Source organism: Ovis canadensis, chromosome 6, assembly GCF_042477335.2.
Source record: "Ovis canadensis isolate MfBH-ARS-UI-01 breed Bighorn chromosome 6, ARS-UI_OviCan_v2, whole genome shotgun sequence".
In the NCBI taxonomy this organism is placed as follows: Eukaryota; Metazoa; Chordata; class Mammalia; order Artiodactyla; family Bovidae; genus Ovis; species Ovis canadensis.
In genome coordinates, this window is record NC_091250.1 from 83867163 (window position 1) to 83894194 (window position 27032).

Consider the following 27032-nt stretch of genomic DNA (forward strand, 5'->3'; position numbering starts at 1 on the left):
GTAGGAAGGAGTTAGTAATCCTCAGGGTGTATTTCAGGGAAGTCTTTGCAAAGGAGGTAATGTAAAAGCAGGATTTTGAACTATCAATAGTGTTGACAAGGCAGGAAGAATAACTTCGTCAGGGGCAAAGCATACAGGGAACTGTGAGTGCAAAGGAGTTTCCTACAGTGAACACAAAAATAGAAAAAAGTGAGGCTCAAGAGGACAGAGGCCAAGCCATGAAAGGGTTTGATATTCTGTGCGTGATAGGAGATATCAAAGGCTCTAAGGAATGAACCACAGGATTGAATTTTAGAGAATCACCACAGACTGTCTCCCAAATATGTCTGTAGGTGAATAAAATGAAGGCAGTGAAAAAAAGATGGAATGAGGATAGTCACAGTTGGGCTCAGTAAGCAATAAAAGTGATCTGAGAGGTTTTTAGGAGTTAAATGGAGAGGGCTGACTGTTCACTGCTTCAGTTCAGTTCAGTCACTTAGTCATGTCTGACTCTTTGTGACTACATGAATCGCAGCATGCCAGGCCTCTCTGTCCATCACCAACTCCTGGTGTTCACTCAGACTCATGTCCATCAAGTCGGTGATGCCATCCAGCCATCTCATCCTCTGTCGTCCCCTTCTCCTCCTGCCCCCAATCCCTCCCAGCATCAGAGTCTTTTCCAATGAGTCAACTCTTCGCATCAGGTGGCCAAAGTATTGGAATTTCAGCTTTAGCAGCAGTCCTTCCAGTGAACACCCAGGACTGATCTCCTTTAGAATGGACTGGTTGGATCTCCTTGCAGTCCAAGGGACTCTCAAGACTTCTCCAACACCACACTTCAAACGCATCAATTCTTCGTCACTCAGCTTTCTTCACAGTCCAACTCTCACATCCATACATGACTACTGGAAAAACCATAGCCTTGACTAGTCGGACCTTTGTTGGCAAAGTAATGTCTGCTTTTGAATATGCTATCTAGGTTGGTCATAACTTTCCTTCCAAGGAGTAAGTGTATTTTAATTTCATGGTTGCAATCACCATCTGCAGTGATTTTGGAGCCCCTCAAAATAAAGTCTGATACTGTTTCCACTGTTTCTCCACCTATTTCCCATGAAGTGATGGGACAGGATGCCATGATCTTTGTTTTCTGAATGTTGAGCTTTAAGCCAACTTTTTCACTCTCCTCTTTCACTTTCATCAAGAGGCTTTTTAGTTCCTCTTCACTTTCTGCCATAAGGGTGGTGTCTTCTGCATATCTGAGGTTATTGATATTTCTCCCGGCAATCTTGAGTCCAGCTTGTGTTTCTTCCAGCCCAGCGTTTCTCATGATGTACTCTGCATGTATGTTAAATAAGCAGGGTGACAATACACAGCCTTGACCGACTCCTTTTCCTATTTGGAACCAGTCTGTTGTTCCATGTCCAGTTCTAACTGTTGACTCCTGACCTAATCACCAATAACTTTCAGTAGCTGGCTCTCAACAAATATTTGTATAGTGAAGAAACGAATGAATGGTGGTTTAAAAGTCATGAGTCCCGCTCTCAAATTTCCATTACTAGAGAACTTGGACGGCTTACGCCTCGTTTAAGTGTGTCGTTTTAAACCCAACAACCCTATGAGGTCGTATTTCCATTTTTCAGCAGAGAAAAACCTGAGGTTGAGAGAGAGCTGGAATGTACCCTGCCTTTAGGTTTCTATAACTAGACAGAAGTTAGGCTCAAAAGTATCAGCCAAGTGCACGTTTAATAATTATTTGCTACTACTTAGCCTAGAGGCCCAAAGAAGAAGTGCACTATGTAAAGCCTAAAAGCAGAGAAAGCTAAATAGCCAACTCTCAACAGAGGATAAAAGGCCTTCCAGAACGTTCCTGCTGGCCAGTAACTGGAAGATTACATCGGTGCGTCACAGCAGCCTAAACCTTAGCCTCCTCCCGCGGGGTGCAGGGAGGAGGGGGCGGGGCTCGGGTCCGCAGTAGTGGAATGCGCAGCCGCAGTGCAGCTCGTGAGCGCCGCGGCCGGCGGTGGAGGTGAATGCTGCAGGAACAAGCCAAGGCGGACAAGGCCGACCGACGCCGGAGTTCGCGTCCATTCTGAGGCTGCTCGCCGTCAGACTCCGCAGGGAGGGCTTGACGTCATTTCCTTCCGTAGGTCACCACTGCTTCCGGGTCGCGGTCATTTTGAGCCCGTATCTGGGTGACTTCTTGGCGGTCGTGTCGTTGACCGCTCCCCACCCCCAACCCCGCTGCAGTCCCGCGCCTTCCGCCTTCCCCTCCCCCCTCCACCTCACCCGACTCCCCTTCGGGCTTTTTGTCCCTGGTCTAGCGGGCTCGCCGCGCCACCGCCCGCCGCCGTCGTCGTCGGGAGGTGGGTGAAATGACGCAGAAAGCCCCGTTCCGCCCCGCACCTACCCACTCACCATCTCTGTGCGGCCGGCTGCTCCCCTGCGCCTGCCGCCATTTTTCCCGCCTGCGAGGGTGGGCCGATCGCTCTTTGGGCCTCGGGCTCCTGGGTGCCGGTGACCAGGGCTGGTGAGGGAACGTGTCTGGGGGTGTGCAAGGGAGAAATTGGTGGTGACGGATGTGTGTAGGTGTTGGAGGTGGGAGACGCAGTGCGTGGGGGATGGGGTGCAGGAATCGACGGTTGTTTTATTCTTTGGGAGCAAGAGATTAAAATGGCTTTGTCAAACCTGACAGTCTCTTTCTAGGTAGGATGCTGTTGTGAGAAGAGGTTTTCGGTTTTTTCTTTTACGGTTGTTTGAGGATATACGTAGTTTATTAAGGAACCTCTATCCATCCAGGCATTGATTTACTCTATTTATTCTTTTTCCCTAGTCAAGAGGTTGGCATGAATTAATAGAAGGCCCTCAGTGAAGACTTACTGAATAAGTGAATTTTGGAAGGGTCCCAATTGCTATCCTCATCGCGTGGGATGTTTCCCGTTTTCATTTAAATTGTCTTTAAGATGAGAATAAAGACTATATGTGAACATTGTGTAAAATACGTAGCTGTCTAAATCTGTTGATCTCTTAAATCCAGAGACATGGGTTAAAAATAATAATAAAGTGTATGTTCTTGAAATGCTATGCCTTTTGTGTATCTCGTTTATTTTTCTAGGTCTCCATTTGGGGAGGGAGGAAAGAGGATACAATCGAATGTGCTGTTAGCTTCCCACCACTGGGAGAACAAAATGACGTCCTTGTTATTTCAGTTTTTTTTTTTTTTTTTGGAAGTACTGTTTTGTAGAAGAGATTGTATGTTTCCTGGTGATTATTTCATTTTTTAAAAATGTAATCCAGAAATGACTTGAGATTTCCTTCTCTATTTTGGTGAATTATCTTAATAATATGTTTTGGAGAGGATCTTAACACAGGATAATGTGAAATAAACCAGCTTCAGAAGGAAAAATACATCTTTTTAAAAATCGATAACCTTTGTATCTTGATATAACCAGCTGATAAATAATTGTAAAGCATCTGTTCTTCAATTACAGGACCTAATGAATCGTTCTAAAATAGTTAATAGGTTTGAGACTTTTTTAGGCAACTTTTCAAGTACTCTCGATGTAGTTGTGTTCTGTAAATATTTGTTGACTGGTTGCAGTGTAGATAGTAATTTTACTACGTTATATCTTGATTTATTTTGGCCAGTTGCAGTCATTTCTAATGCTTTTCATAAATGTTTTTGATGCAGGAAAGATGAATGGGAGGGCTGATTTTCGAGAGCCAAATGCAGAAGTTCCAAGACCAATTCCCCGTAACTATCAGTTAAATTATTTATAATTAAAAGCATTTTTTATGTAGAGAAATTTTCATTGCCTTGAATAACAGTAGCCACTGGGCTGGCTTCATGGCTGTGTGACCTTTGCGGTTGCACATGGACCCATTAATGGTCTACTCTTGGCACCCTTAAATCCTTAGTAATTTGAACAAAGGACCCAAATTTTAATTTTGCACTAGACCCAGCCCATTTTGTAGCCAGTCTTGACTACATAGCTGGTAGAATATTGGCACTAACTTTATATTTGAAGTCAAAGTTTGTTAAAAGTTTACAATCCACTTATTCCATTACTTTATGTAAAAATTATGTTTTGTTAATGTTTAGACTAAGGTAATTTTTTAGACTTAGGTTTTTTTCATGGTTGTTTTAACGTTTCACTGATTTTCCTTGGTAAAAAGACATAGGGGCTGATTACATTCCAACGGAGGAAGAAAGAAGAGTCTTTGCAGAGTGCAATGATGAAAGCTTCTGGTTCAGATGTAAGTTAAATTTTCTCATCAACAAAATTTGATCTTTAATACCTGAAATTATGATGACTTCACATAGAAAGAATGGGCAGCTTTTTAACTTTGGTATGGTTATTGCTAAAAGAGGTTGGTTAAAGAAAGAAAGTTGTGTACATTTTATTAAGCATTTAAAATTGAAATATAGTTGATGTATGATGTTAGTTTCAAGTGTACTCCATAGTCATTTAACCTTTGCATACATCATGAAATGATCAGAATTGTATGCATTTAAAAGTGATAATTTTTTTCAAGATTGTAAAGTATTTTTGTTGACAATAGTGATAGCATTTACTGTGTACATGGGTTATATAAAAATAACCCAGTAAGGTTGATAACTATTACCCTCACTTTACAGATGAAGAGATTGAGGTTTAGAGATATTAAAGATACTATCTGGTGTTCCGCAGCTGGTAATCCATGGTGTCTGGACTTAAAGCCATGTCTCTCTGAAACAAGTTCATGATTCTGCCTCTTAAACTTTTAACCACTATAGGATAAAAATTTGTTAGTTTCTGTTTTATTGATGTGAAGTGTTATTACACTACAGCTCTTGATTTCTGACTAGAAATCTTATACGTGAAGATTTTGTTTTTTAAGTACAGAGAATGGTGAAAGCAACACAGAACATAATTTTCCTTTGAATAGAACCATGTTGTTTCTTCAAGAGGTAACTGCAGTCCTTTCAGATAAGGTAATTCTAGCGAAGAAAAAAAAAATAACAAGGTGGGATTTTGAAAAAGGAGGGGGTGACAAGTAATTAAAAAGGATGTACATTTTTATCAGTCAGCCTAGTATTTATGCATATAGTGTGTAAGGTACTGTGCTTGGAATATGCTTTATGAGACAGTCATTGTCTTGAAGTACTTTTATGATGTACTTGAGACAGAACTAACTCATGAGACACCTTGAGAAAGATTAAGTGCATAACAGCAATAGGATTAAAAGGATAAATTAGTTGGAATTGATTTAGCTATAAAAGGCTTTATTAAACAAATGAGGCTTAACAACCAATAGAACCTCAGGTAAATGAAGAATGGTGGAGGAGCATTTAAATGAACAAAGGCAGGTTCTCTAATAACTTGATCTCTTCTGGAGCCTTGAGTCTGAAGGGATTGGAGCAGAGGTGTTTTGTTGGGGGTGGAAAATAAATATAATACCAAGAAGTTAAAGGTTTGATTTCAGTTCAGTTCAGTCGCTCAGTCGTGTCCGACTCTTTGCGACCCCATGAATCGCAGCACGCCAGGCCTCCCTGTCCATCACCAACTCCCGCAGTTCACTCAGACTCACGTCCATCGAGTCAGTGATGCCATCCAGCCATCTCATCCTCTGTCGTCCCCTTCTCCTCCTGCCCCCAATCCCTCCCAGCATCAGAGTCTTTTCCGATGAGTCAGCTCTTCGCATGAGGTGGCCAAAGTACTGGAGTTTCAGCTTTAGCATCATTCCTTCCAAAGAAATCCCAGGGCTGATCTTCAGAATGGACTCGTTGGATCTCCTTGCAGTCCAAGGGACTCTCAAGAGTCTTCTCCAACACCACAGTTCAAACGCATCAATTCTTTGGCACTCAGCTTTCTTCACAGTCCAACTCTCACATCCATACATGATCACAAAAAAAACCATAGCCTTGACTAGATGGACCTTAGGCGGCAAAGTAATGTCTCTACTTTTGAGTATGCTATCTAGGTTGGTCATAACTTTCCTTCCAAGGAGTAAGTGTCTTTTAATTTCATGGCTGCAGTCACGATCTGCAGTGATTTTGGAGCCCCCCAAAATAAAGTCTGACACTGTTTCCCTGTCTATTTGCCATGAAGTGATGGGACCAGATGCCATGATCTTCGTTTTCTGAATGTTGAGCTTTAGGCCAACTTTTTCACTCTCCTCTTTCACTTTCATCAAGAGGCTTTTGAGTTCCTCTTCACTTTCTGCCATAAGGGTGGTGTCATCTGCATATCTGAGGTTATTGATATTTCTCCCGCCAATCTTGATTCCAGCTTGTGCTTCTTCCAGCCCAGCGTTTCTCATGATGTACTCTGCATAGAAGTTAAATAAGCAGGGTGACAATACACAGCCTTGATGTACTCCTTTTCCTATTTGGAACCAGTCTGTTGTTCCATGTCCAGTTCTAACTGTTGCTTCCTGACCTTCATACAGATTTCTCAAGAGGCGAGTCAGGTGGTCTGGTATTGCTTCCTGACCTTCATACAGATTTCTCAAGAGGCGAGTCAGGTGGTCTGGTATTCCCATCTCTTTCAGAATTTTCCACAGTTTATTGTGATCCATACAGTCAAAGGCTTTGGCATAGTCAATAAAGCAGAAATAGATGTTTTTCTGGAACTCTCTTGCTTTTTCCATGATCCAGCAGATGTTGGCAATTTCGTCTCTGGTTCCTCTGCCTTTTCTAAAACTAGCTTGAACATCAGGAAGTTCACGGTTCACGTATTGCTGAAGGCTGGCTTGGAGAATTTTGAGCATTACTTTATTAGCATGTGAGATGAGTGCAATTGTGTGATAGTTTGAGCATTCTTTGTCATTGCCTTTCTTTGGGATTGGAATGAAAACTGACCTTTTCCAGTCCTGTGGCCACTGCTGAGTTTTCCATATTTTCTGGCATATTGAGTGCAGCACTTTAACAGCATCATCTTTCAGGATTTGAAATAGTTCTTGGGGCCTCCCAGGAGGTGCTAGTGATAAAGAACCTGCCTGCCAATGCGGGGGACATAAGAGACGCAGGTTCAATTTCCGGGTTGTGAAGATCCCCTGGGGGAGGACATGGCGACCCACTCCAGTATTCTTGCCTGGAGAATCCCATGGACAGAGGATCCTGGCGGGCTACAGTCCATAGGATTGCAGAGTCAGACATGATTGAAACAACTTAGCACATGCCTGTGAGTTCTTGGGCCAGTGGGATGATAACGTTATTGTTTTAAAGGAACATTAGCAGTGTGCAGAATGGGTTAGAAGAATAAGAAGGTGTACAACTAGTTCCGTCTGCACAAACATACAGGTAATGTAACAATCTACATGCTAGGGTTAGTTTAATGTGTATTATAGGTTACAGCAGTTCTCAATCTCTGCAGTTGCTGAAAAGTGTATGAATTCATATTTGTTTCATGCATCTTATAGGTTTTGTGAATGATGTTTCATACATCTGTATTGGTTTTCGAATAAAATAGTATATGATTTATGTAAGAGAGAGCATGGACTCTGAGACCTGACTGTCTGGATTCAAGTTACAGCTCCAACATATATTAGCTGTGAGATGTTGGAGAAGTTCCTCATCTCTGTATGCTTCAGTTTCCTTCTCTGTTAAGTGGGGATAATAATAACGTATCTCATGGGATTGTTAAGGAGATTAATTCAGTTTAACTTACTATGTGTTAAGCTGTTATATTGAATGGCTGTCAGTGCTGTTGTGATGAATGAAAAGTTTCAATTGAAAATGATTATGAATTTAGAGAAGTATTTTGCTAGTGTAAGAAAAGAGTAAAAGGAATTTTAGGGGTTCTTGTGTTGAATATGATTGAGATCATGGTCATAATAATAGCATTTGGTCAGCAGTTTTACTGATTTGCCTAAAGAAACATTTAGTAGACTCTGGAGTGGGAGTCAAGTAGTGCAGTGGGAAAAGACCACTGACCTGGGAGTTGGAAGACTTGAATTTTGATCTAAATTCTACCACAAACCATCTGGGTTGCTTTGAGCAAATGACTTTTTCTTTACTTTGACTAGAATGAAGACTAAATTTCTGAAGTCTCTTAATTTTCCATTCTTTTTTTCTGTAACAGAATGCATGAGTTGGAAAGAGACCTTAGTTCTACTCGATTACCCTTTATAGTATGAAAAGAAGTTAGAAGATTTATGGAAAGATACAGTGGTGAATGGCAGAACTAATACTAGAATCTCATTAACCAAACTGTTGCTCTTTACATTATGCCATCTTGGCCTAAAAAGAAAGCAAAATGGGGAAATTGTCCTTTGTAGAGATGGCCAACTAACTCATTGCCTTTTATCCTTAATGATTCTTCAGTGCTTCAAGTTGCAATTCTTGAACCAAGCTGAAGGAGAAAGTGATTGCAAACTGTACTGATGCTGTAATTTTAAAGGAATATCCTTTGAAAAACCTTAAATAATATATGAAGGCATTCTAACCAACCAACGTTAGATCATTTTTCCAGCTGAGGTAAAATCCATTAGTAAGTAATAGAGCAAGGATTTAAGCCTTAGAGTTTCTGCAGATTGTGTCTGATGGCAAAGCTAATGCCCTATTCCAGCATTATGGATTTTAATCATGAATATTTTAATAATTCAAATGCTTAATGACTTTGGTTCTTAAATTGCCCATATATATTCTAGACCACAGTTGAGCAGGCTGTAACCCAAGGGCCAAATCTGTTTTTGTATGGCTGTGAGTTAAGGGTGACTTTCATTGAATAGTTGAAAAAAAGCAGAAGAATTTTTCATTACATATAAAATTTATCTGGAATTCCTATTTTTTCATTCATAAAGTTTTATTAGAACATAGGTGTGTTCATTTGTTTATCTCAGTGCTTTTGTTTTAAAATTCGTAGTTGGGGCAAAGACTGTGTGGCGGACAATACCTAAAGTATTTACCACATGACTCCTTACAGACCAGTACCCAACCCCTAGTCAGGAACTTCAGTCTCCATTGCGGCAGCCATGTGTAGCTATTGCAATGTAAAATAGTTTACAGCAGAAGGGATACTAAGGAAAATCAGCAAAGGTAAAGGAGTGGGTGAAATTCAGAGACAAAGCTTCTGAGTCCTCTCCAAGTAGTCACACACACGGAATGTACTAAATTTCTCCAGTTGCATGTTGTAGTAACATATCACAGACTTAGCACCCACAGTTTTTATTGGGATTTGGTCACATAGGCTCCCTCAGCCTAGCAGGTAACAAAATTCCAGACTCCCCAAAGGAAAGGAGGTGTTTGGTATGAACAGTATTTGTGCAAGTAGTTTGTGCATAGTGAGCCACTTATCATCCAGGTAAAGTTTTATATCGGTTTACCTGTCAACCTCCCAGATATAAGGGAAGGACCAGTCTTGAAAGCAAGCCTTTGTAAGGAAAGCAGTCTCTGGGCTGCCGTGTTAAATCTTTCCTGCACACTGCCTAACTGGGAAAGAGATATAGACTTAACATCGAAATTCTTTGGGGCAGTTTGGGTATAGAAGACTGGCTTCATAAATTATGAGCCTCTTTGAGATTATGAGAGTTTTGGATTTTTCACTCAGCATTAATAGGCATATGTATGTCAGTCATATTTTCATTGAGTTTTACAGAATTCCCTGGTTTAAGAGAAAGCATTGGTATTTAAAATATATGCTTTCTAATTATACCAATCACCATATGATTTTGGGCAAGTAGTGTATCTTGTGTATTGGTTCACTCTGTAATACAGAACTTGATATCTGGCATCAGAATTCACTGGAATCTGCCATTGAAGTGGCTGTATGATCTTGAACAAATTACTCAATGTCTCTAAGCTTCAGTTTCCTTATCTTTAAAAGGGCAGTAGTAATATCTGGCTTATAAAGATGTGGTAGAAATTAAATGAGATAATGTGCTGAAAGCACTTAACATGGTACATGGAATTTTGCAGTTTGTAATATATGTCTTGCCTACCTTATCAGTAATTTTTTTCCCCCTTCAACTTCAGAGGTAACTTTTGATCACTATTACTGTGTTGTTTTAATTGATGATATCAATGAATGGCTATTTTAGAGCCTAAATCTGGGTGGTTCTGAAATTATGTTTAATAATTTGTTACGTTTTCTTAAATTTAAAATGTTTTTTATGTTTTCCTGAGTATATATAGCACAGCTTTTAAAAGTGGAGCAATTTCTTTTGAAGATCTTAATTGCAATGTACTTCTAGCTGGTTTTACTGATATACATCTATTTATCCTAATGAACTCAGACAAAATCTTTTCCTTTTATTGATGTTGACAAATTCTTTTTCCCCCTATAGCTGTACCTTTGGCTGCAACAAGTATGTTGATTACTCAAGGATTGATTAGTAAAGGTAAATATTTTAAACTTTGAATTTGTTTAGCACATTGGATATCATGTTTTTATGTTCTGTTTTTCTCATCTTTAGATAGGGGACATATGGTAATGTGTCATATTAAAAATTATCATTAAAAATTTCTACATCAGAAGAGATATATCTCCATGAATCCAGAGTCAAATGTCAAGTCTGAGAATTTGATGTCCTCCTGCACTGTAGTGTATTAACACTATAAGAACAAGAAAGTAATTAAAAGCCAGTGGTGGTTTACAGGAAGGTAGAGAAATAAACCTGGCTTAGGTAGGTAGACCATCCACATAACTCATCACCTAGGAGCTTGTTAGAAATGCATATTCATGGGCCCCATCCCAGGCCTACTGAATCAAGAGTCTGAGTTAAGGCTCCAGCTGAATCTTGTGTATTGGTTAAAAGACTGAATTCTCTACCTAGCTTCCTAAACCAGCTTTGTCTTATAATGGGGGAATGGAGGTCTTCCTTGTCCAGATTCTGTTGGTTTAAATAGTGAAGTTGGCAGTCTCTCAATAACCAGAGCAAAAAGAAAATACATAGATATTGTGTTCAGTTCAGTTCAGTTCAGTCGCTCAGTCATGTCTGACTCTTTGCAACCCCATGAATCACAGCACGCCAGGCCTCCCTGTCTATCACCAACTCCCGGAGTTCACTCAAACTCATGTCCATCAAGTCGGTGATGCCATCCAGCTATCTCATTCTCTGTCGTCCCCTTCTCCTCCTACCCCAATCCACCCCAGCATCAGGGTCTTTTCCGGTGAGTCAACTCTTTGCATGAGGTGGCCAAAGTATTGGAGTTTCAGCTTCAGCATGTAGTAAAATAAATGAAAAATTTGAATTACATAGTAAAATATGCTACTTGGAAAGAATAGTTGCGTTTAGGTAGGTATTAACTATATCAGTCTCTACATCTTTAAATTTAGTTGTGTAAACAGTAGAAATATTCATTACATTTATTTTGTGAACTGTCTGCTTGGAATTAGAAGATGTTCCAGAAAAGGATAGTCAACAAGCTCCTTCCAAGATGTTACTATGATAGGAACATATAGCCTTTTCATATTAGCAGTATGAATTACTTAGTGGTATTGACACAACTAGTTGAGAAAAGTAGTTTTGTAGGGAAATGGGAGGAGTTTTTAAGGTAAAATTTTGTTTTTATTTCAAGAATTTCCAAAGAACCTCACTAGACAGGAATTTTTTAAAAGCAAATGAATCAAGATACATATACTCTTACTTGTCTTTCAGAGTTGTTTTATAGACTAGGGTTGTTTTTGTAATGTGAAACAGACATTTTAGTTTCATTAATTTTAAGGAAAAACTGAGCAATGGAGAAATTATAGTGTCTATTATGCTACCCATTTTATTTATCTGAGTTCTGTCAGTCATTTAACTAATGATTGGAGCTAGACATGGGGTGGGGTGGATTATAGAAAAGAAAAATTAATAACAGCTGGTGGTTCATGTAAGGAAAACAAAATGAATACAAAGTTGTGAATACAAAGTCGAAGCAAATAGAGAATATAATTAAATATTAAATAAGCTTCTAAGTTTTGTGGTAGAGACTCCAAGAGCTATAGGTTTTCAAAGAAAAAAGATTTTTGTAGGGCTACTGTAATGAAGGTTTTGAAGATGGGTAGGATTTAGATTAAAGGAGATGTAAGAGTAACTCAGGAAGGAGGGACCTGGTTGTCAGAATGATAACCATGACAGCTGAGGGGTACAGTCAGGCCACTGACATGGCTAAGAGTGGCAGAATCATGAAGGGAAGAATGAAGATGTATAGCTAAGGTAGAACCAAGAGAAATGGTAATTTTGAAAAGAAAAAAAAGAAAGCAAAGCAAAATTTTGGAACTTTGGGGCTTCCGTAGAGTAGGAGACTTTGGACAGCTTGAAGGTAAGACACAAGTGGTAAAGGCTGGGAGAATCAGATTGCACCTACTCACTTGGACCTTATATTTTCAACAGTAAAATGACACTTGCTGGGCTTTTGCCTGTTTGGGAATGCCTTGTAGGTAATCATACATATAACCAAACCACAGACAGAAATTCCCTTTTTGTAGTTGAACACACATCTTCATAGGATGGTTCTTACATAGTTACCACTGAAAATCTTAGGACCTAGTACTGAAATGACAGATTATTTTTGCAGCCCAAATCATCTTGGACTTCTGGTTACTGTTTGGTGATTATTTGACTTGAAATTAATGGTGATTTATGCCTCTGATTTTGTTTGCAGAAGTCATACCATGAGCAACAACCATCTTCAGCATCTTTATAGTTTTTCATAGTGACTGACTGGGCTTGGAGCTTTTCAGGGGGATTTAGTAATCCATTTTTTAAAAAGGATGAATTGTTGAAAATGACTTACCTAATTTGTAGAATAACATTTTCTATTGAGCATGTCACGTCACCTTTATACCTTTGTCAGAGTTTGTTGTTGGGATTTTGATACTTTGAGTAAAAAATACAGAAAAGAATATTGAGTGATATGTCACCCATATAATTATCTCCCAGATTGAGGGCTTTTTATTATTGTTGAAATTGTATTGGGGTCTTGTTTTTGGAGGGTGAGGTATTCTAATGAAAAAGTCAATCTCAAAAAAAATATTGAGAGAGACTTTAGGAAAGGAATTCGAATCCAGCAAAGCATTTTGCATTTAATCAAAATGCCTAACATTTTGTGTATGATTTTATCCACGTGTATGATTTTTAATCCAGTTTGTCATACTGTACGTAGTCTTGGCTGCTCCTGCTCTAGTCATTCTTTTAAATCAAAACATTTAAATATGCTCAGATCATTTCTAACTTCAGAACATAAAAAAGAAAAAATCTTTTTTATCCTTTTACAGCTGCTCCTAGTTGTCTTGAATTTGAAGCCAGACTTCACAAATGAGCACTTCACTTTTTCTTTTGAACTACTACAGTATATGTCATAGATTATGCATATAATCTGACATGTACTAAAACATACCAGTGCAACCTTTTTGTTGCTTGAATTTGATAGACAGGTTTTCTTCATGACCACTACACAACTTTAACCAGTCCTTCTTAAAATGTTCTCTTCTCTTGGCTTCAATTATAGCACTTTCTTCTGGTTTTTCTCCTATTGCAGGCAACTTCTCCATTTTTTTATGTTTTTTGAATGTCTGATATGCACTATATACTATTCTGGGTATGTAGCATTGAAGACAAAACCCCACAACCTCTTAGTGCCTACATTCCTAGTGTGGGCTTTTTCCTTCATTGTGTTAAGTTTTACTTTGCCTTTGAATTTTTAGTCCATGTACTATCCAACAATGATGGGAAGTTTAGTGACCATTTATTGCTCTAAACCCTCATAATTATCTTGAGTCTAGGTAATCGGCTCCAGAACCACGTTCTGCACATCTCCACATGAATGGCCCTTTTACAGGCTCCTCAAATTGAACTCAAGTTCAGTCCCAAGCTGAATTCACTTCTCCATAAATTAATTCCTCCATTCCCCCCGAGTCTGAATGGCATCACTCTCTAGCCAGGATACAGACATTTTTCACTTTTATTCCTTACCTGCTTTGTCCAACAACTGTCCATTCTGTAGTCTAGCTCTTAAGTATTTCTGTAAGCTATCTATTTTCATCTGCACTCCCATGAATTATCATGTATCATTTGTTGGTAAGAATATTGCGTTAGTCTCAGTAATTGTATTTGTCTCCATTCTTGCTACTTCCCTTTAAAATATGGACTCTTTTTTGGCAGTTGACAGGGCATAGTGCATGCAGTAGACACTAAAATACAAGAATAATTCATTTTATTGTGCTTTACAGATACTTTTGGTTTTTTACAGATTGAAAATTTGTGACAAGCTGCATAGAGCAAGTCTTATCAATATCATTTTTTTTTGAAAGTAGCTGTTCACTTGTGTGTCTCTGTCATATCTTGGTAATTCTTGCAGTAATTCAAACTTTTTCATTATATTTGTCATAGTGATCTGTAATCAGTGCTCTTTGATGTTGCTGTTACAAAGATTATAGCTTGCTGAAGGCTCAGGTGGTTAGCGTTTTTAAGCACAAAATATTTTTTTTTAAATTAAGGTATGTACATTGTTTTTTAGACATAATACTATTGCACATTTAATAGACTTCAACATAGTATAAACATGAATTTTAATATGCAGTGAGAAACCAGTAAATTTGTGTGATTTGGCTTTATTACACTGGTCTGGAACTGAACCTGCAGTTATCTCCAATCTGTGTCCGTATTTGAGTGGATGAATAGCAACCATTACACTATATTCTGTTTGTCTTCATTTGCTCTGTAGACTAAAGCTCTGTGAGGTTAATGTCTCTTTACTGTTATATTCCTATTTCCTAGAATGTAGTGCCTGTGTATTATAGGTGGTTTATAGGTATTTGCTGACAGAATAAAGAAACAATATTTTTGTGTAAATGTAGATACTGTTACAGTCCTCCCTTTACTCGTCATCTCAGTTCATTTTATATAAAATTAAATGGCAAAATTACATATACATGATACAATCTTTTATGTATCATCTTTCAGCATTGTGAGATTCATCAGTAGTATGCCCAAACTGGCTTTTACCAGCTCCAGAGGGCTAATTGTTAAAAATTTTGGAAACTTGACAAACCAATTTTTAAAACATTGGTAGCTTGAAATTGGTCATAGGGCAAGTATTTACACCACAGAAATCAACTAACATTACAAATCAGACCCTTTTATTTGGAGAGCTTGTTTACCAGCATGTTACTAGATTCATTCACATTGTTGCATGTCGTTGTAAATTATATACACTCATTGCATATAGTTTTTTGCTATGTGAATATATCATACCACTCTGTCCATCCTTTTGTATATTGATGATTGTGCAGTTTCCAGTTTTGACATTACAAATGGTTCTGCCATGAACTCCATGTCTCTTTGTAGACGTTTTGCTTGGTCATAGATTATGTCCAGGTTCAATTTTAGTAGATACTTTCTAAACTCTCCAAACTGTTTAGACCAATTTACACTCCTACTATCAGTTCATTCATTTCTGTTTGTGTCACTGTCACCAACACATGCTACTTCTGTGTCTTGAAGTTTAGCCGTTGTTAGCGAACACGATAGTGATTGCATTGTAGTTTAATTTGCATCTCCCTCGTGGTTAATAAAGTTGATCTCGTGTGTTTATCAGATTTCTTCTTATAAGAAGGGCTTTCTGTAGTCTCTTCAGGATATTTATCTGGTATAAGGACATGAAGACTCTTGTGCTTTTTCTGTAAGCTTTATTGTATTTATTTATTTTGTCACACGTCTTAGTTCACTGACCAGGGATTGAACTCAGGCCCTTGCCAGTGAAAGCCCAAAGCCTTAACCACCGGGATGCTAGGGAATTCCCTGTTTTGTCTTTTCATACTTATATTTTTGAGTCATCCTGAATTACTTTTGAACATTATATGAGGTAGGATCAAGGTACATGTCTCCCCCGTACGGATTCGTGGGCCCAGCACTATATTTTGAAGACTAGTCTTTGTTCACTGCAATGCAGTGTTGTTGCCTCTGTTATAAATCAAGTGACTGTATGTGTGGGTCTGTTTCTGAATTTGATAAGTTTATGTGTTCTTGTACTTATAACACATTATCTTAATCAGTATAGCTTTATCATAGGTCTTGATATCTGGTGATAGCTAGTTCTCCATTGTGGTATTCTTCAACATTGCCATGATTTTTGTTGACTGCTTGTGTTCCCACATGAATATTAGAATAAGCTTTTCAGTTTGGGGAAAAAACTTCCTTAGCTTTTAATTGGGGTTGCGTTGAATATATATCTATTTATGAGGAGTTACCATCTTTATTTAATCTTTGACTTCATGAACATGGTGTGTTTCTCCATTTACTTAGCTTTCATTTCCCTTAGTAAATTTTGTAGTTTTCAGAATCTTTCTAATTTTTTATTAGATTTGTTTTTGGGTCTTTGATGGGTTTTGGTGCTGTGGTAGTATCCTTTTTTATTGGGTTTTTTGTTTGTTTGTTCCTGATTCATAGAGATGTGTATTTTTTTTGTTTTTGTGTATTTTTGTATATTTACCTTGTATCAGGTGATCTTGCTGAATTCATCCATTCTGATAGATTAGAATCTTGATTTCTTCATATTTCTCTTGATGTTGAATTCTCTTTTGAATAGCTTCAGGCTGCTTTGGTATTCTGGAAAGAGCTAATGCTGTCAGATAATATATAAAGGTAGTCTGTACTAATTTTTCCTTATGTCTTTGTGGGTTGCTCAAAGCCACTAAGAAATATATATATCTTGCTTTATACTGTACTGCTAAACTTACAACTGCTTTTCTCTCGCATTATAAAAGACCAGCAGAAGTGTGTGACTAGCAGAATTATTTTCTTTGTATTATTGACCATAATTTCTGTACCGTTCTTATACTATTAGCATGAACTTCTTTCCTTGCAATAAAAAATAGAAAACATCTTTATTATGTAAATGTAACAGTGTTGCTCAGAAATATTTACTGTTTTATTTTTAGGAATCCTTTCAAGTCATCCCAAATATGGTTCCATTCCTAAACTTATATGTAAGTATGAACAATACTAATTCTCTTAGCTTTTTTGCCTAAGTAAAATAAATAGCTTTTACAAATGTTCCATCTTACTAATAACAGTTATTTGGTTATTTGTTTTGATAAATCATTGTGTTTAAGTTTTAAATGAACTACTTGGGCATTTTATTGTTAGCATTAAAAACCATGAGTTAGTTGAAGGAGGCATTTTCCCCTGTTTTTATAATGTCTGAAACCATTAGTTTTAAATTATTTTGTAAAAATATAATATTTGAAAATAAGTTATCTTGGTCTATGAGGAATGAAAGTTCAGCTATTCTGATTAATCTAAGAATATTTAAAATTAAGTGTAATTTTTAAAAAACCCTAATTTGCAATTAGTAAATAAACATAATAGCATTTATAAGTATAGTTTCTTTACATTTTATGATATGGTTAATAAAAAATAGTAAATTGCCCTTAAAGAGAGTGTCTGAAGCTTTTTATGAATCTTTCCAGGGTATTCTGTCTTCTGTATTGGAAAGATAAAACAGTAGCCATGCTTAGGTAGCACTTCATAATTTATCATGTTACTGATAACATGAGGCATTTGTTTCACATAATTTTTAACTTAACTTGATTTTGTGAAAGTGAATTATATCCACTGAATCTTTCTGTGAACTCTTAATGCAACTCAGTGTCGTACTTTTACCAGTATTTCAGGAAATCTGTTTTTCCACAGCAGAGACATATTTAGAACTACATTTTTTTGAAGTGTTCTTTTAGAAAAGATTTTTGTCTAAAGAGGCACATTGAGTTACACTTTTTGTTTATTTTTACAAATAAGTTGCTTGCATCATGGGATACTTTGCTGGAAAGCTTTCCTATGTGAAAACTTGCCAGGAGAAGTTCAAGAATCTTGAGAATTCCCCTCTCGGAGAAGCTTTACGATCAGGACAGGCACGACGATCTTCACCAACTGGGTAGGCCGTTCAGATCTTTATAAAGGCTTTCATTTTACCTAAAAAAAAACCTGTAACTAGATATTGATGTAGTTGAGTGCATGAAACATTGCCTTACTGAAGGACCACTGGAAACTTGCCATTTTGATTTTATAAGTACAGATAAGTGAATCTGTCTTGAGAGGTAGGTAAATAATAAGGTAATTAAGTAGACTCGGTAGATAAATTGTCCTGTCATAAATGGCAAGCAGCAGAAACCCCATGAGAACTGCTGTCATTTATGCTTCAGCAAAATCGTGTAGATATGGACTACTCCCTGTGGAAGTAACTTCCAAGTTAATGTGAGAAATGGACCCATTTTCTGATCTGAGGTACTTTTTCTTTCCAAGAACTTTAAACACATTAAAAGGATCTCTGAAGCCTAATAATAGAAAAATGGGTATATATTTTCTCTTCTCTATGTTAAGAGTGACAATGTTTTAGTTGTATAAGTGGGTTAGAACATATTTTTGTTTTTGTGGCAAAAACAGACTTTATTTTACTGTTTTAAATAACTATACTAACATTATATTATTCCTTTAGAAAATGACTTAAGTTTTTGTATCGTAACACACTTCTTTAAATAAGGCATAGACAGTAACCCTGTTTCTTTATACAATATGATTTTATTTTGTAGGCACTATTCTCAGAGGTCAAAATATGACTCAAATGTGAGTGGTCATTCATCTTTTGCAACATCCCCAGCAGCAGACAACTTAGAAAAAGAGATGCTTCCTCATTATGAGCCAATTCCATTCAGTGCTTCTTTGAATGAATCTACTCCAACTGGTATTACTGATCATATTGCCCAAGGTAGAAACTTCTCTTGAAATGAATTTCAGCTTTTATGGTCCAACGTATGTATAAACTTTATTTGATGACCTTGTTAGCTGGATATCACCTCTGTATTCCACCATCAGCCTAAACTCAGCATGTTTGTTTGCTCATCTGTTCATTTGAATTCGTTCTTCATTCATTCAACACTTTTTGAGGTCCAGTAGGTATCAGGTACTCTGCGAGGTATGGAAGTAAAGATGAATAAGAGCTGGCTGTTTGCCCTGAAAAACTCTCTCAGTCTGCTGGAAGATATAGAAAAATAAGAATAAATTATTAATATGCTCCATTAATTGAAAATGCTAACCATGTTTAGTGAAATAGCAAAGATGAAATGATAAATGGTCCTTGAAAGAGTCTTTAAAAGATTTCATTTATTACTGTGGTCTTAAAGGCTCTTTTAGTTTCTTTGTGAGAAAAATTACCTGCTTTACAGAACTGTTGTCAAGTGAGAAAATCCATGTGAAAGTGCTTTGTGAAGTTTGTGTGAATATTAGCTTTGAAGATCATGTGATGTGAGTGAAACAACATCAACTTTGGATTAAGGCCTGCATATGAATCGTGATTGACATTTGCTAGCTATATGTCTTTAGACAAGTAATTTGTGGTGCCTTCAGTCTCTTGATCTCTTGAATTGAGATGATAATACCTCTCTTAAAGAACTTTGGGAATGAAATGAACTAATGAGAGGTAATGTCTGAAAAGTATTAATAATAGACTGTCAGCAAATGTTAGCTAGCTTGCTTCCTTGCTTTCTTCAGTCTAATTTGCCATGAAAGATGAATTGGAAACAAAGTGTAAGTTTGTAATTCCTTACCTAAAATCCAAAATTTTTTAAAAAGAACAGGTTTTTAAATAATTAGTGATAAAATTCTGACCTGAACTCAAACCAATTTCAGCTGGATAGAACTACATTGATAATCTTTATTTATCTTAATATTTTTTCTAGATTTTGTTTTAGGAATGTTGTGTTTGCTTATTCATCACTACTTCAATGGACATTAAGTGATAAGGGATATATACGGTAATGTTTTTTCTAAAATCTAAAACTCTGATTTTTGAAGCATTTCTGACTCCCAAGGGTTTGGAAACGGGATTTTGGACCTCAGAGAATTTGAAAACACGTGCTTTGAAATAAATACGATAAGCTACTACCTGTGGGGAGCAAACAAGGTTAAAGGGACATTCAGGCCTTCATTTCTTTTTAGACAGAACAGATTTTATTCTCTATGTATGAATATGTTAAAAGGACAGAAGGTATAGAGTGGAAAGAGAGGTGTTGATTATAGATCAAGTAAGGTTCCAGATGGTGCAGAAGGGTTCTAGGTTGGTCAGGATATAAAATAGCCATTTGCTATATGTGGCTGTTTAAATTCACTAAAATTAAGACGAATTGAAAATTCAGTTCCTCAGTTGCGTTGGTAGCATTTCAGTTGCTCAGTAGCCATATGTGCTACTGGCTACTGTGTTGGACTGTGTAGAGAACATTCTCATCATTATAGAAAATTGTATTGGACAGCACTGTCTCAGAGCAGGAGTCAGTGGTGGGGGTGGTGGGGGGTGAGTATTTCACTTTTCAGAAGAGACAGGAGAAAGTGAAGTTAAAGGGTTGAGATAACTGAAGAGATTCTTAAGTCTTATTTTTTGACTGTACTGTACAACGTGTGGAGTTTTAGTTCTCTGACCAGGGATCAAACCCACGTGCTATACTGGATCATCAGGAAAGTTTCAAAGTCTTTTAATTCTCACCTGTTTTCCCCCCTTAGTGGCTGGACATGAGACACCTGATTAGTGAGAGAGGAAAAGAGGTCAGCAGCATAGGAGAGAATGGTTAAAGTCATCGTTTTATCTCCACAGTCAGCTGTCTCACAGAGTCTCCCATTTCTCCAGTCTCCCAAATTCAAATCTATTCTACTTCTGTTCTAGCCGTGTACCAAGTCTTCCCTTGCTATGTCTTGCATCTTTCCTTGCATTTGCATTAGAAAATTTCATTCCATGTTACATAATTTCTTTGCCAGTAAAAACAAACAAAATGCCCTTTGGTATCTGCCCACAGACTACAGCAAGGACCAAACTTTCATGTATTTTAAGTCCTCCACTGTAGCCATCCATCCGTCATGCTCTGCTGTCTTAGCCCTGCCCCCAAGTCAAGATTGCCACTTTAGTTCCCCACGTGAGCCCACAGTGGCCTCCTTTGCTTTCCTGGAGTCCTCCCTTACCAGGACATCCTCCCTTTTTGTTTAAGTCCTATTTGTCCTCTGCTTTCTCTTAACAGGAATTGAAAGTTATTAATCTCTCAGAGTAGAAAGCATTCTTTCATAGTTGTTATGAAACTACAATAAGTTTATTACAGTTAGATTTAAATCAGTGCTTTTTTGCATTTTCCTGTTCCTTCCAGCTCTTTGCTGTAAGTCTTGCTCCCTACACAGTGCAAGATATTTTCATTTGGCTTTTACAAGTGAAAGAAATTATCCCTATTTTCTGTCTGATCCGTGTTTTCATTATTCATTGCAGAATTTCAGAACAATGAAATGTCTTTCTTTTTGATAAGAAAATGTATTAGACCTGGAAGGAACTTTAGCGAAGATCATCTAGTTCAAACTTCCGTATTTCATAGCTGAGAAAACCAAGACTCAAAGAAGCTTAGTGATTTGCCCAAGGACATTCATTAAATGTTGTCAGAGTGGGAATGAGAATCTAGGGTTCCTAACTACTCATCTAGTATAAGCTGTCTCCTTCAGAATGTAAAAAATATCATTTATGCTGAAAGGAAATGAACTCAATAACTTATTACTAATGAAATGCAAGTTGCTTTTAAATGAAGTATACAGTTTTAATATTTTTCTTTAAGCAAGAAAAGTTTGGTTTTTATCCATGGTATATAATGCTAGAACTAATTAGAAATTTAAATCCTCTGCTTTGTATCAGTGCAAGTATACTTTATGGTAAAAGATTGTAGTTGAATATATTCAATAAATAGTTATGTTGCTTTGAAAAATGTGAGTATTCGCTGGGACCTTACTATTCACTTTCAAAATAGTACCATTTATAAAAACGATTTTAAAACAATTATTTTAATTCATATGGTTATATTATTAAAATGATATACCTAATTTCTATGTCTCATTAAAAACCTCTGAAAAATATTATTTGGGGAGTGATTTGTTAGATTTTGTAAGTTAAATAGTTCACTGAAAGCATTAATTGACTTTTAAAAAATGTTATCTGGCTTTGCTTGCTGACTATATACTTTATAAACTATATTCAAAATTTAGTCCTGTCATCTAACCATTTCCTTGTTTTTATATCAGTAGTTGACTCTTTGATAAAATGTTTTCATACTTTGACTTTCTTTGGGGGAGAGAGAGAATAAATGCTGGTTCCCCAGGTAAAAGTTGCTACTTTTTTCTGCCTCAGTATTGCATCCATTAGACCTAAATCAAAATGATGCTTCCTGTGGTTAAAGACTCTATTTTATACCTTTCAATAGCCATTTTCAAGTATTATTGAAATATAAGAAAACATAAATGTTTTTTAATTGCTGGAGTTGTTTGTATATATATAGGCTGGATACAGTAACATTTAACTATGGAACTATTACTAAATCTACACCATGTCTAGTTTTGTTCAATTGTCGCTAGTAGAATATATTTCTCTTTAATTATATAAACTGTATGAATAACCTCCCAGTTTAGAGCAACACTAGCATTTTAATGAGTGAATTGTGCTGGTATATATTATATCCATCCTTCTTCTGGCCATGGGTAGTTTAAAAAAATATTTTTTTAACTTTAGAAATATAAGCTTGAAAGCGTAAGAGGAAGTAGATTTTGGTTTTATAATTACCTTGGGGAAAATACAGGACCTTTGGAATACTGGTAATAATCTGATCCTTCACTTTAATTTTTTAGTAGGTAAGAAGCATTTGTAAACTTTAGTTGCTTTAGATTTATTCAAATCCTTTTATCACCATTTATTAACTGTTTGTTGTTTTAGGACCTGATCCCAACATTGAAGAAAGTCCTAAAAGAAAAAATATTACATATGAGGAATTAAGGAATAAGAACAGAGAGTCATATGAAGTTACTTTAACACATAAGACTGACCCCTCAGTCAGGCCTATGCAGGAAAGAATGCCAAAAAAAGAAGGTATGATAGTCTAGTCTGAATCACTTTACTCTTTAGAATTAGAAACTGCAGCACTAGTTTAATTATACTAACGTGTGATTTAATGCCTCAAGCAATTAACCAAAATAACATTTTTTAAGACGGTAACTATTAATAGTTATCAGTTCTTCCTTTTTTAGTGTTCCAAAAGCCATTTTATATTAGAAAATAATGAAGTCCAAATAGTATGGCTTAAAACAGTAAGACTAAATTTTCAATGTAGAAATTATACAAACATTTGATTGTATGAGAAGCCACCTTGGGAATTGACAACATTTTTTAAAATGATGTATGTACTGCATAAAACCAGATTGGATTGATAATGCCACTTTTGGCAGAGTCACAGAATCCTGATTGAGTAATAAAATGATGGTCTTGTATGTCTATGAAATTGAAAGAGTTACATGCTTATGAACTAGCTTTTAGGGCATTTCCAAATAGGGAGTTTGACTTTTAACAGTACTTTGTGCATAGTTGCTCAGTTGTGACCCCATGTCCTGTAGCCCACCAGGCTCCCAGGAAGAATACTGGAGTAGGTTGCCATTTCCTCCTCCTGTGGATCTTCCTGACCCAGGGACTGAACCCATATCTCTTACATTAGCAGGTGAATTCTTTACCACTCAGCTGCCAGGGAAGCCCCTAAACAGTACTTCACTCTATAATTAATTAATACATAGAGATTTTTAATATCATGATTTAAGACTTTTTGGAGCAGCTGCGCATAACCCAGAGTAAATTTTCTGACACCAAAGATTTGTCAGTAACAAGAGGGCATTTTGAATAGGGCTTTGTAGCTGTTTCAGTATAAAATTTTGTAATATCTTTCTTGAGGAATTTTAGAGGATATATCATTGTTTCAAGGTTTTCTATTTACTACTTTAAAAATTAAAGGAACAAAAATGTCCTTTGTACCTTCTTGAGAGTATACCACAGAGAATGCAAAAATACATTAAAAATACTTGGTATTTTTTATTATGATCATTCCTTTAGAGCTAGTTTTATTTCTAATCGGTAGTAATTGTTTCATTTAATCCTATTTTACAACAGTGATCCACCTCTGTCATATTATTGATGTTCTTTACAGCTTTAAAATAGATTTGTAATCAGAAATACTTGTTAATGTTTGCCGTAAAACATAAGCCTTATGTATTTAGTAGTTATTCCTCTGTAATATGTGAAGATTCACTGGTACTCTGATCTTCTAATTAATTTGAGAATTTAGACTGTAAGCTCCATGAGGGCAGGCGGTAGTATTCTCATTTTTGTAATCTGCTCTGCTGTGTGTCTGCATAGCATAGTGCCATTGTTTGATATGTCAGAAATGTTGTGTTTTGGTTGGGCCTTCTAGTGCTAAAAACCAAGAAAAGATAACATGGTAGATGAGTGATATTTGCTGGATTTGGACATTGGTGCTTTTGGCTGTGAACAGTTTTGAAGTTTTGTTTCATGATACAGTGATGTGAACTGTTTTTCTTTGTAAAAAGAAAGCTTTTTTTGTGTGTGCTTTATATAATTTAAAGAAAAAAGTTATGAACAGTTTGTGATTTCTGTTCTAGAACTTAGAAAATTAACAGTACAATGTAGATTCACTAGGTCAGAAAGTGTCATTTAAAAATTCTCAGCTTTTGTTTATGTGGATTATATTCGTTGTTACTTTAGCTAGTTAGAAATTATGGCAGAAATTTTAAACATCTAAGCATATTTTCAGTTAGCTGTCAGCAGTGATGTTCCCACACATCATGTAGCTCCGTGAAAACTGCCTTCTGCACATAAGGGAAGAAGAGCAAGGGGGAAAAGCAGAACAATGTCTTAGTATAATAATGAAATAATTTTGACTTTAAAGACTTCACTGAAAAAGTCTTGAGGAAGGGAATCCCCTTATACTTTGATAACTGCTTCTTTACATTGTTGTGAATACTTGGGTCTTCTGAAGAGTTATAATTCACAGATGATGGCTGTGTAGAAGACAGGCTAAAAAGTAAGAGTAGAAAAGATAGAAGAACATATTTCAAAATATAATATCACATAAAATACAAAAATACTGGAAAGCATTTCCTCCTTGTACTGGTATTAATCTCCTAAGAGAGATTAAATTAATCTAATCTGAGATTTCTGTGGAAAATGGCATTCAAATATTCATTATTGTTTTATTTTTCATATACTGGTAACTATTGTGCATCCTGTAATGTATACCATGCTTACTTTAGATGGTAAAGTTGTAAAGGTACCCAGGCTTTGGACCTAAATAGACCTGTGTTCACGTTTCAGTTCTACCTATTTTATTAGGCTTGTACCTTGGGCAAGTTACTAATCTGTTTTCCTTAGAACAGGGGTTGTATTTATTTTATCAGGTTGTTTTAGAGATCAAATACATATGTAAATGTCTTGATACTGTATTTATGTCAAACCTCCAGTTCACAAAAGGCTAGCCAGCCCCTTTTTATAATTATAATTTGACTCTCATGTACATTTATTCAAATGAGAAACATAATTTAAGTCATAATAATAGCAAACATAAAACAGTTCCTTTCACTTATTACTATTTGGAATCATCAATTATTTGTGCTTTTTTCCTAGTCAAAGTAAACAAATATGGAGATACTTGGGATGAGTGAAAAATTGCATCATTGGACCTACTGAAGGAATTTCAGTATCCAGCTTCATCTAGGTGGTCATGAACATCTGCATTCTTTGAGCTCAGCAGCAGTCTTCATAAACACATTTAAAACTAGAACCTGGGTTTTTGTGGTTTGGCTTATTGAGATGATGTTTTAAAAACTCAAGACTTTAATATTAATATTGTGTGAATATAGTCATTTGGGAAACTCTTTGAATGATGTTATTATACCATGATTATACATAGTTTATGAAATTGTTTTAAGTTACAGGACAAGGATACTCTGTTATAAAACTTTCAAGAGAATGTAATGCTCTACAATCACTGCATCTGGAAATAAATGATACCTGCATGTTGAATTGGGGTTGGGGGGGGAGCAAGCATAATTTTAAGTGTTAAACTTTACATCAAAATTATTAAAATGCCTTTCTCCAGTGTTTGCTGTATTCTCTTAGTGTTTATGGTAAATAAAATATAAAGCAACATGTATCTCCGTTGATTTTATGGTCTTATTGTTTCTAGTCTGCCTGTGTGCTAAATTGCTTCAGTCGTGTCTGACTCTGCAGTCCTATGGTCTGGAGCCTGCCAGGCTCCTGCCCATGGGATTCTCCAGGCAAGAATACTGGAGTGGGTTGCCCTCTTAAGTACAATCATAAGAAAGAGTTTTGTAGGGATAGGAAATAAAGTCATCTATCTGAATATTTTAATTATAATACAAAGAATGTGACTCAAATAAAGCAACATACAGTGAATAGCCCAATGCCCTGAAAAAGCGGTGTTTGAAAAATTTGCAAATTCCAGGGGAATAAAAATTTGGTATACTGTATTTTCTTCATTGTTGACGTAATGTTTGTTTCTGGTTCAGGTGAATGGAAAGTGAAATTGTGATCTCATCTAAATTATACTTAATTGTATTACATTTCCACCAGAAACAGTATTTCAGTTAGTTACTGCTGCACATCATCCCCAAACTTTGTGGCCTAAAACAGCAACAGTTCATTGTCTCAGTTTTTCTGTGTCAGAATTTAAGGAAGGATTCAGCTGAGTAATTGACTCTGTGTCTCTGAGGTTTGCAGTCAGGTGCTGGATGGAATGGAAACAGCAGGCAGCTGGGCTGAGGCCTAGCCAGGCTTCTCTTAGCTTCAGGACCTTGCTGTGTCTTGGTAGAGTGTGGGCCTCCCCATAGCATGTTGTGCTCAAGGCCATTAGACTCTTTACTTGATCATTAGGGCTCTTGTGTGAGTGCAGCAAGCATTTCAGAAACTTGCCTTTTTTTTCCTGACCTTACCTCAGAAGTCCCGAAGCATTTTTTGTAAACCTGCCTCAAGGCAGGAGCATAAACTTCACACCTAGTCACGTTTTTTTAAAAAAGAAACGGGATGGAAGATGTTGAGCTCTCTTCAGTCCCCTATTTGACCACAATAATTCACACCATTCTCACACGCAAAATAAAGTCATACTTTTTCCAGAACTCCACTGTGACAGCTCAGGGTCTAGGAGCTCATTGTCTAATCAGGTCCAGGTGTGGATGAGGTAAAGGTCCTTAAGTATCATTCCTCTCAGTCTGAATACCTA

The 27032-nt window shown here is 36.6% G+C and overlaps 1 protein-coding gene across 10 annotated transcripts; it reads left to right on the plus strand.

The window, feature by feature from the left end:
• Window positions 1-1851: 1851 nt before the first annotated feature.
• On the plus strand, window positions 1852-25946 carry OCIAD1 (OCIA domain containing 1). 10 transcript variants are annotated; one of them, XM_069594071.1, is made up of 9 exons: window positions 1852-2122; window positions 3668-3730; window positions 4153-4233; window positions 10246-10299; window positions 16827-16874; window positions 17686-17821; window positions 18477-18652; window positions 22670-22822; window positions 25418-25946. In XM_069594071.1, the coding sequence occupies exons 2-9, from the start codon at window positions 3673-3675 to the stop codon at window positions 25453-25455; spliced, it is 744 nt and encodes a 247-aa protein (XP_069450172.1). In that variant the 5' UTR covers window positions 1852-2122; window positions 3668-3672; the 3' UTR covers window positions 25456-25946. The 10 variants fall into 10 exon arrangements, with proteins under 10 accessions (XP_069450172.1, XP_069450178.1, XP_069450176.1 ...); XM_069594069.1 differs by having other exon boundaries at window positions 1971-2342; XM_069594068.1 differs by lacking the exon at window positions 1852-2122 and adding an exon at window positions 2183-2342 and having other exon boundaries at window positions 2810-3730.
• The last annotated feature ends 1086 nt before the right edge of the window (window positions 25947-27032 follow it).

Coding starts and splice junctions, on each gene's coding strand:
- OCIAD1 (XM_069594068.1), top strand. CDS start 3,640: ATGCTTTTCATAAATGTTTTTGATGCAGGAAAGATGAATGGGAGGGCT. Junction 3,731..4,152: donor AGTTCCAAGACCAATTCCCC/GTAACTATCAGT, acceptor CTTGGTAAAAAG/ACATAGGGGCTGATTACATT. Junction 4,234..10,245: donor TGAAAGCTTCTGGTTCAGAT/GTAAGTTAAATT, acceptor TTCCCCCTATAG/CTGTACCTTTGGCTGCAACA.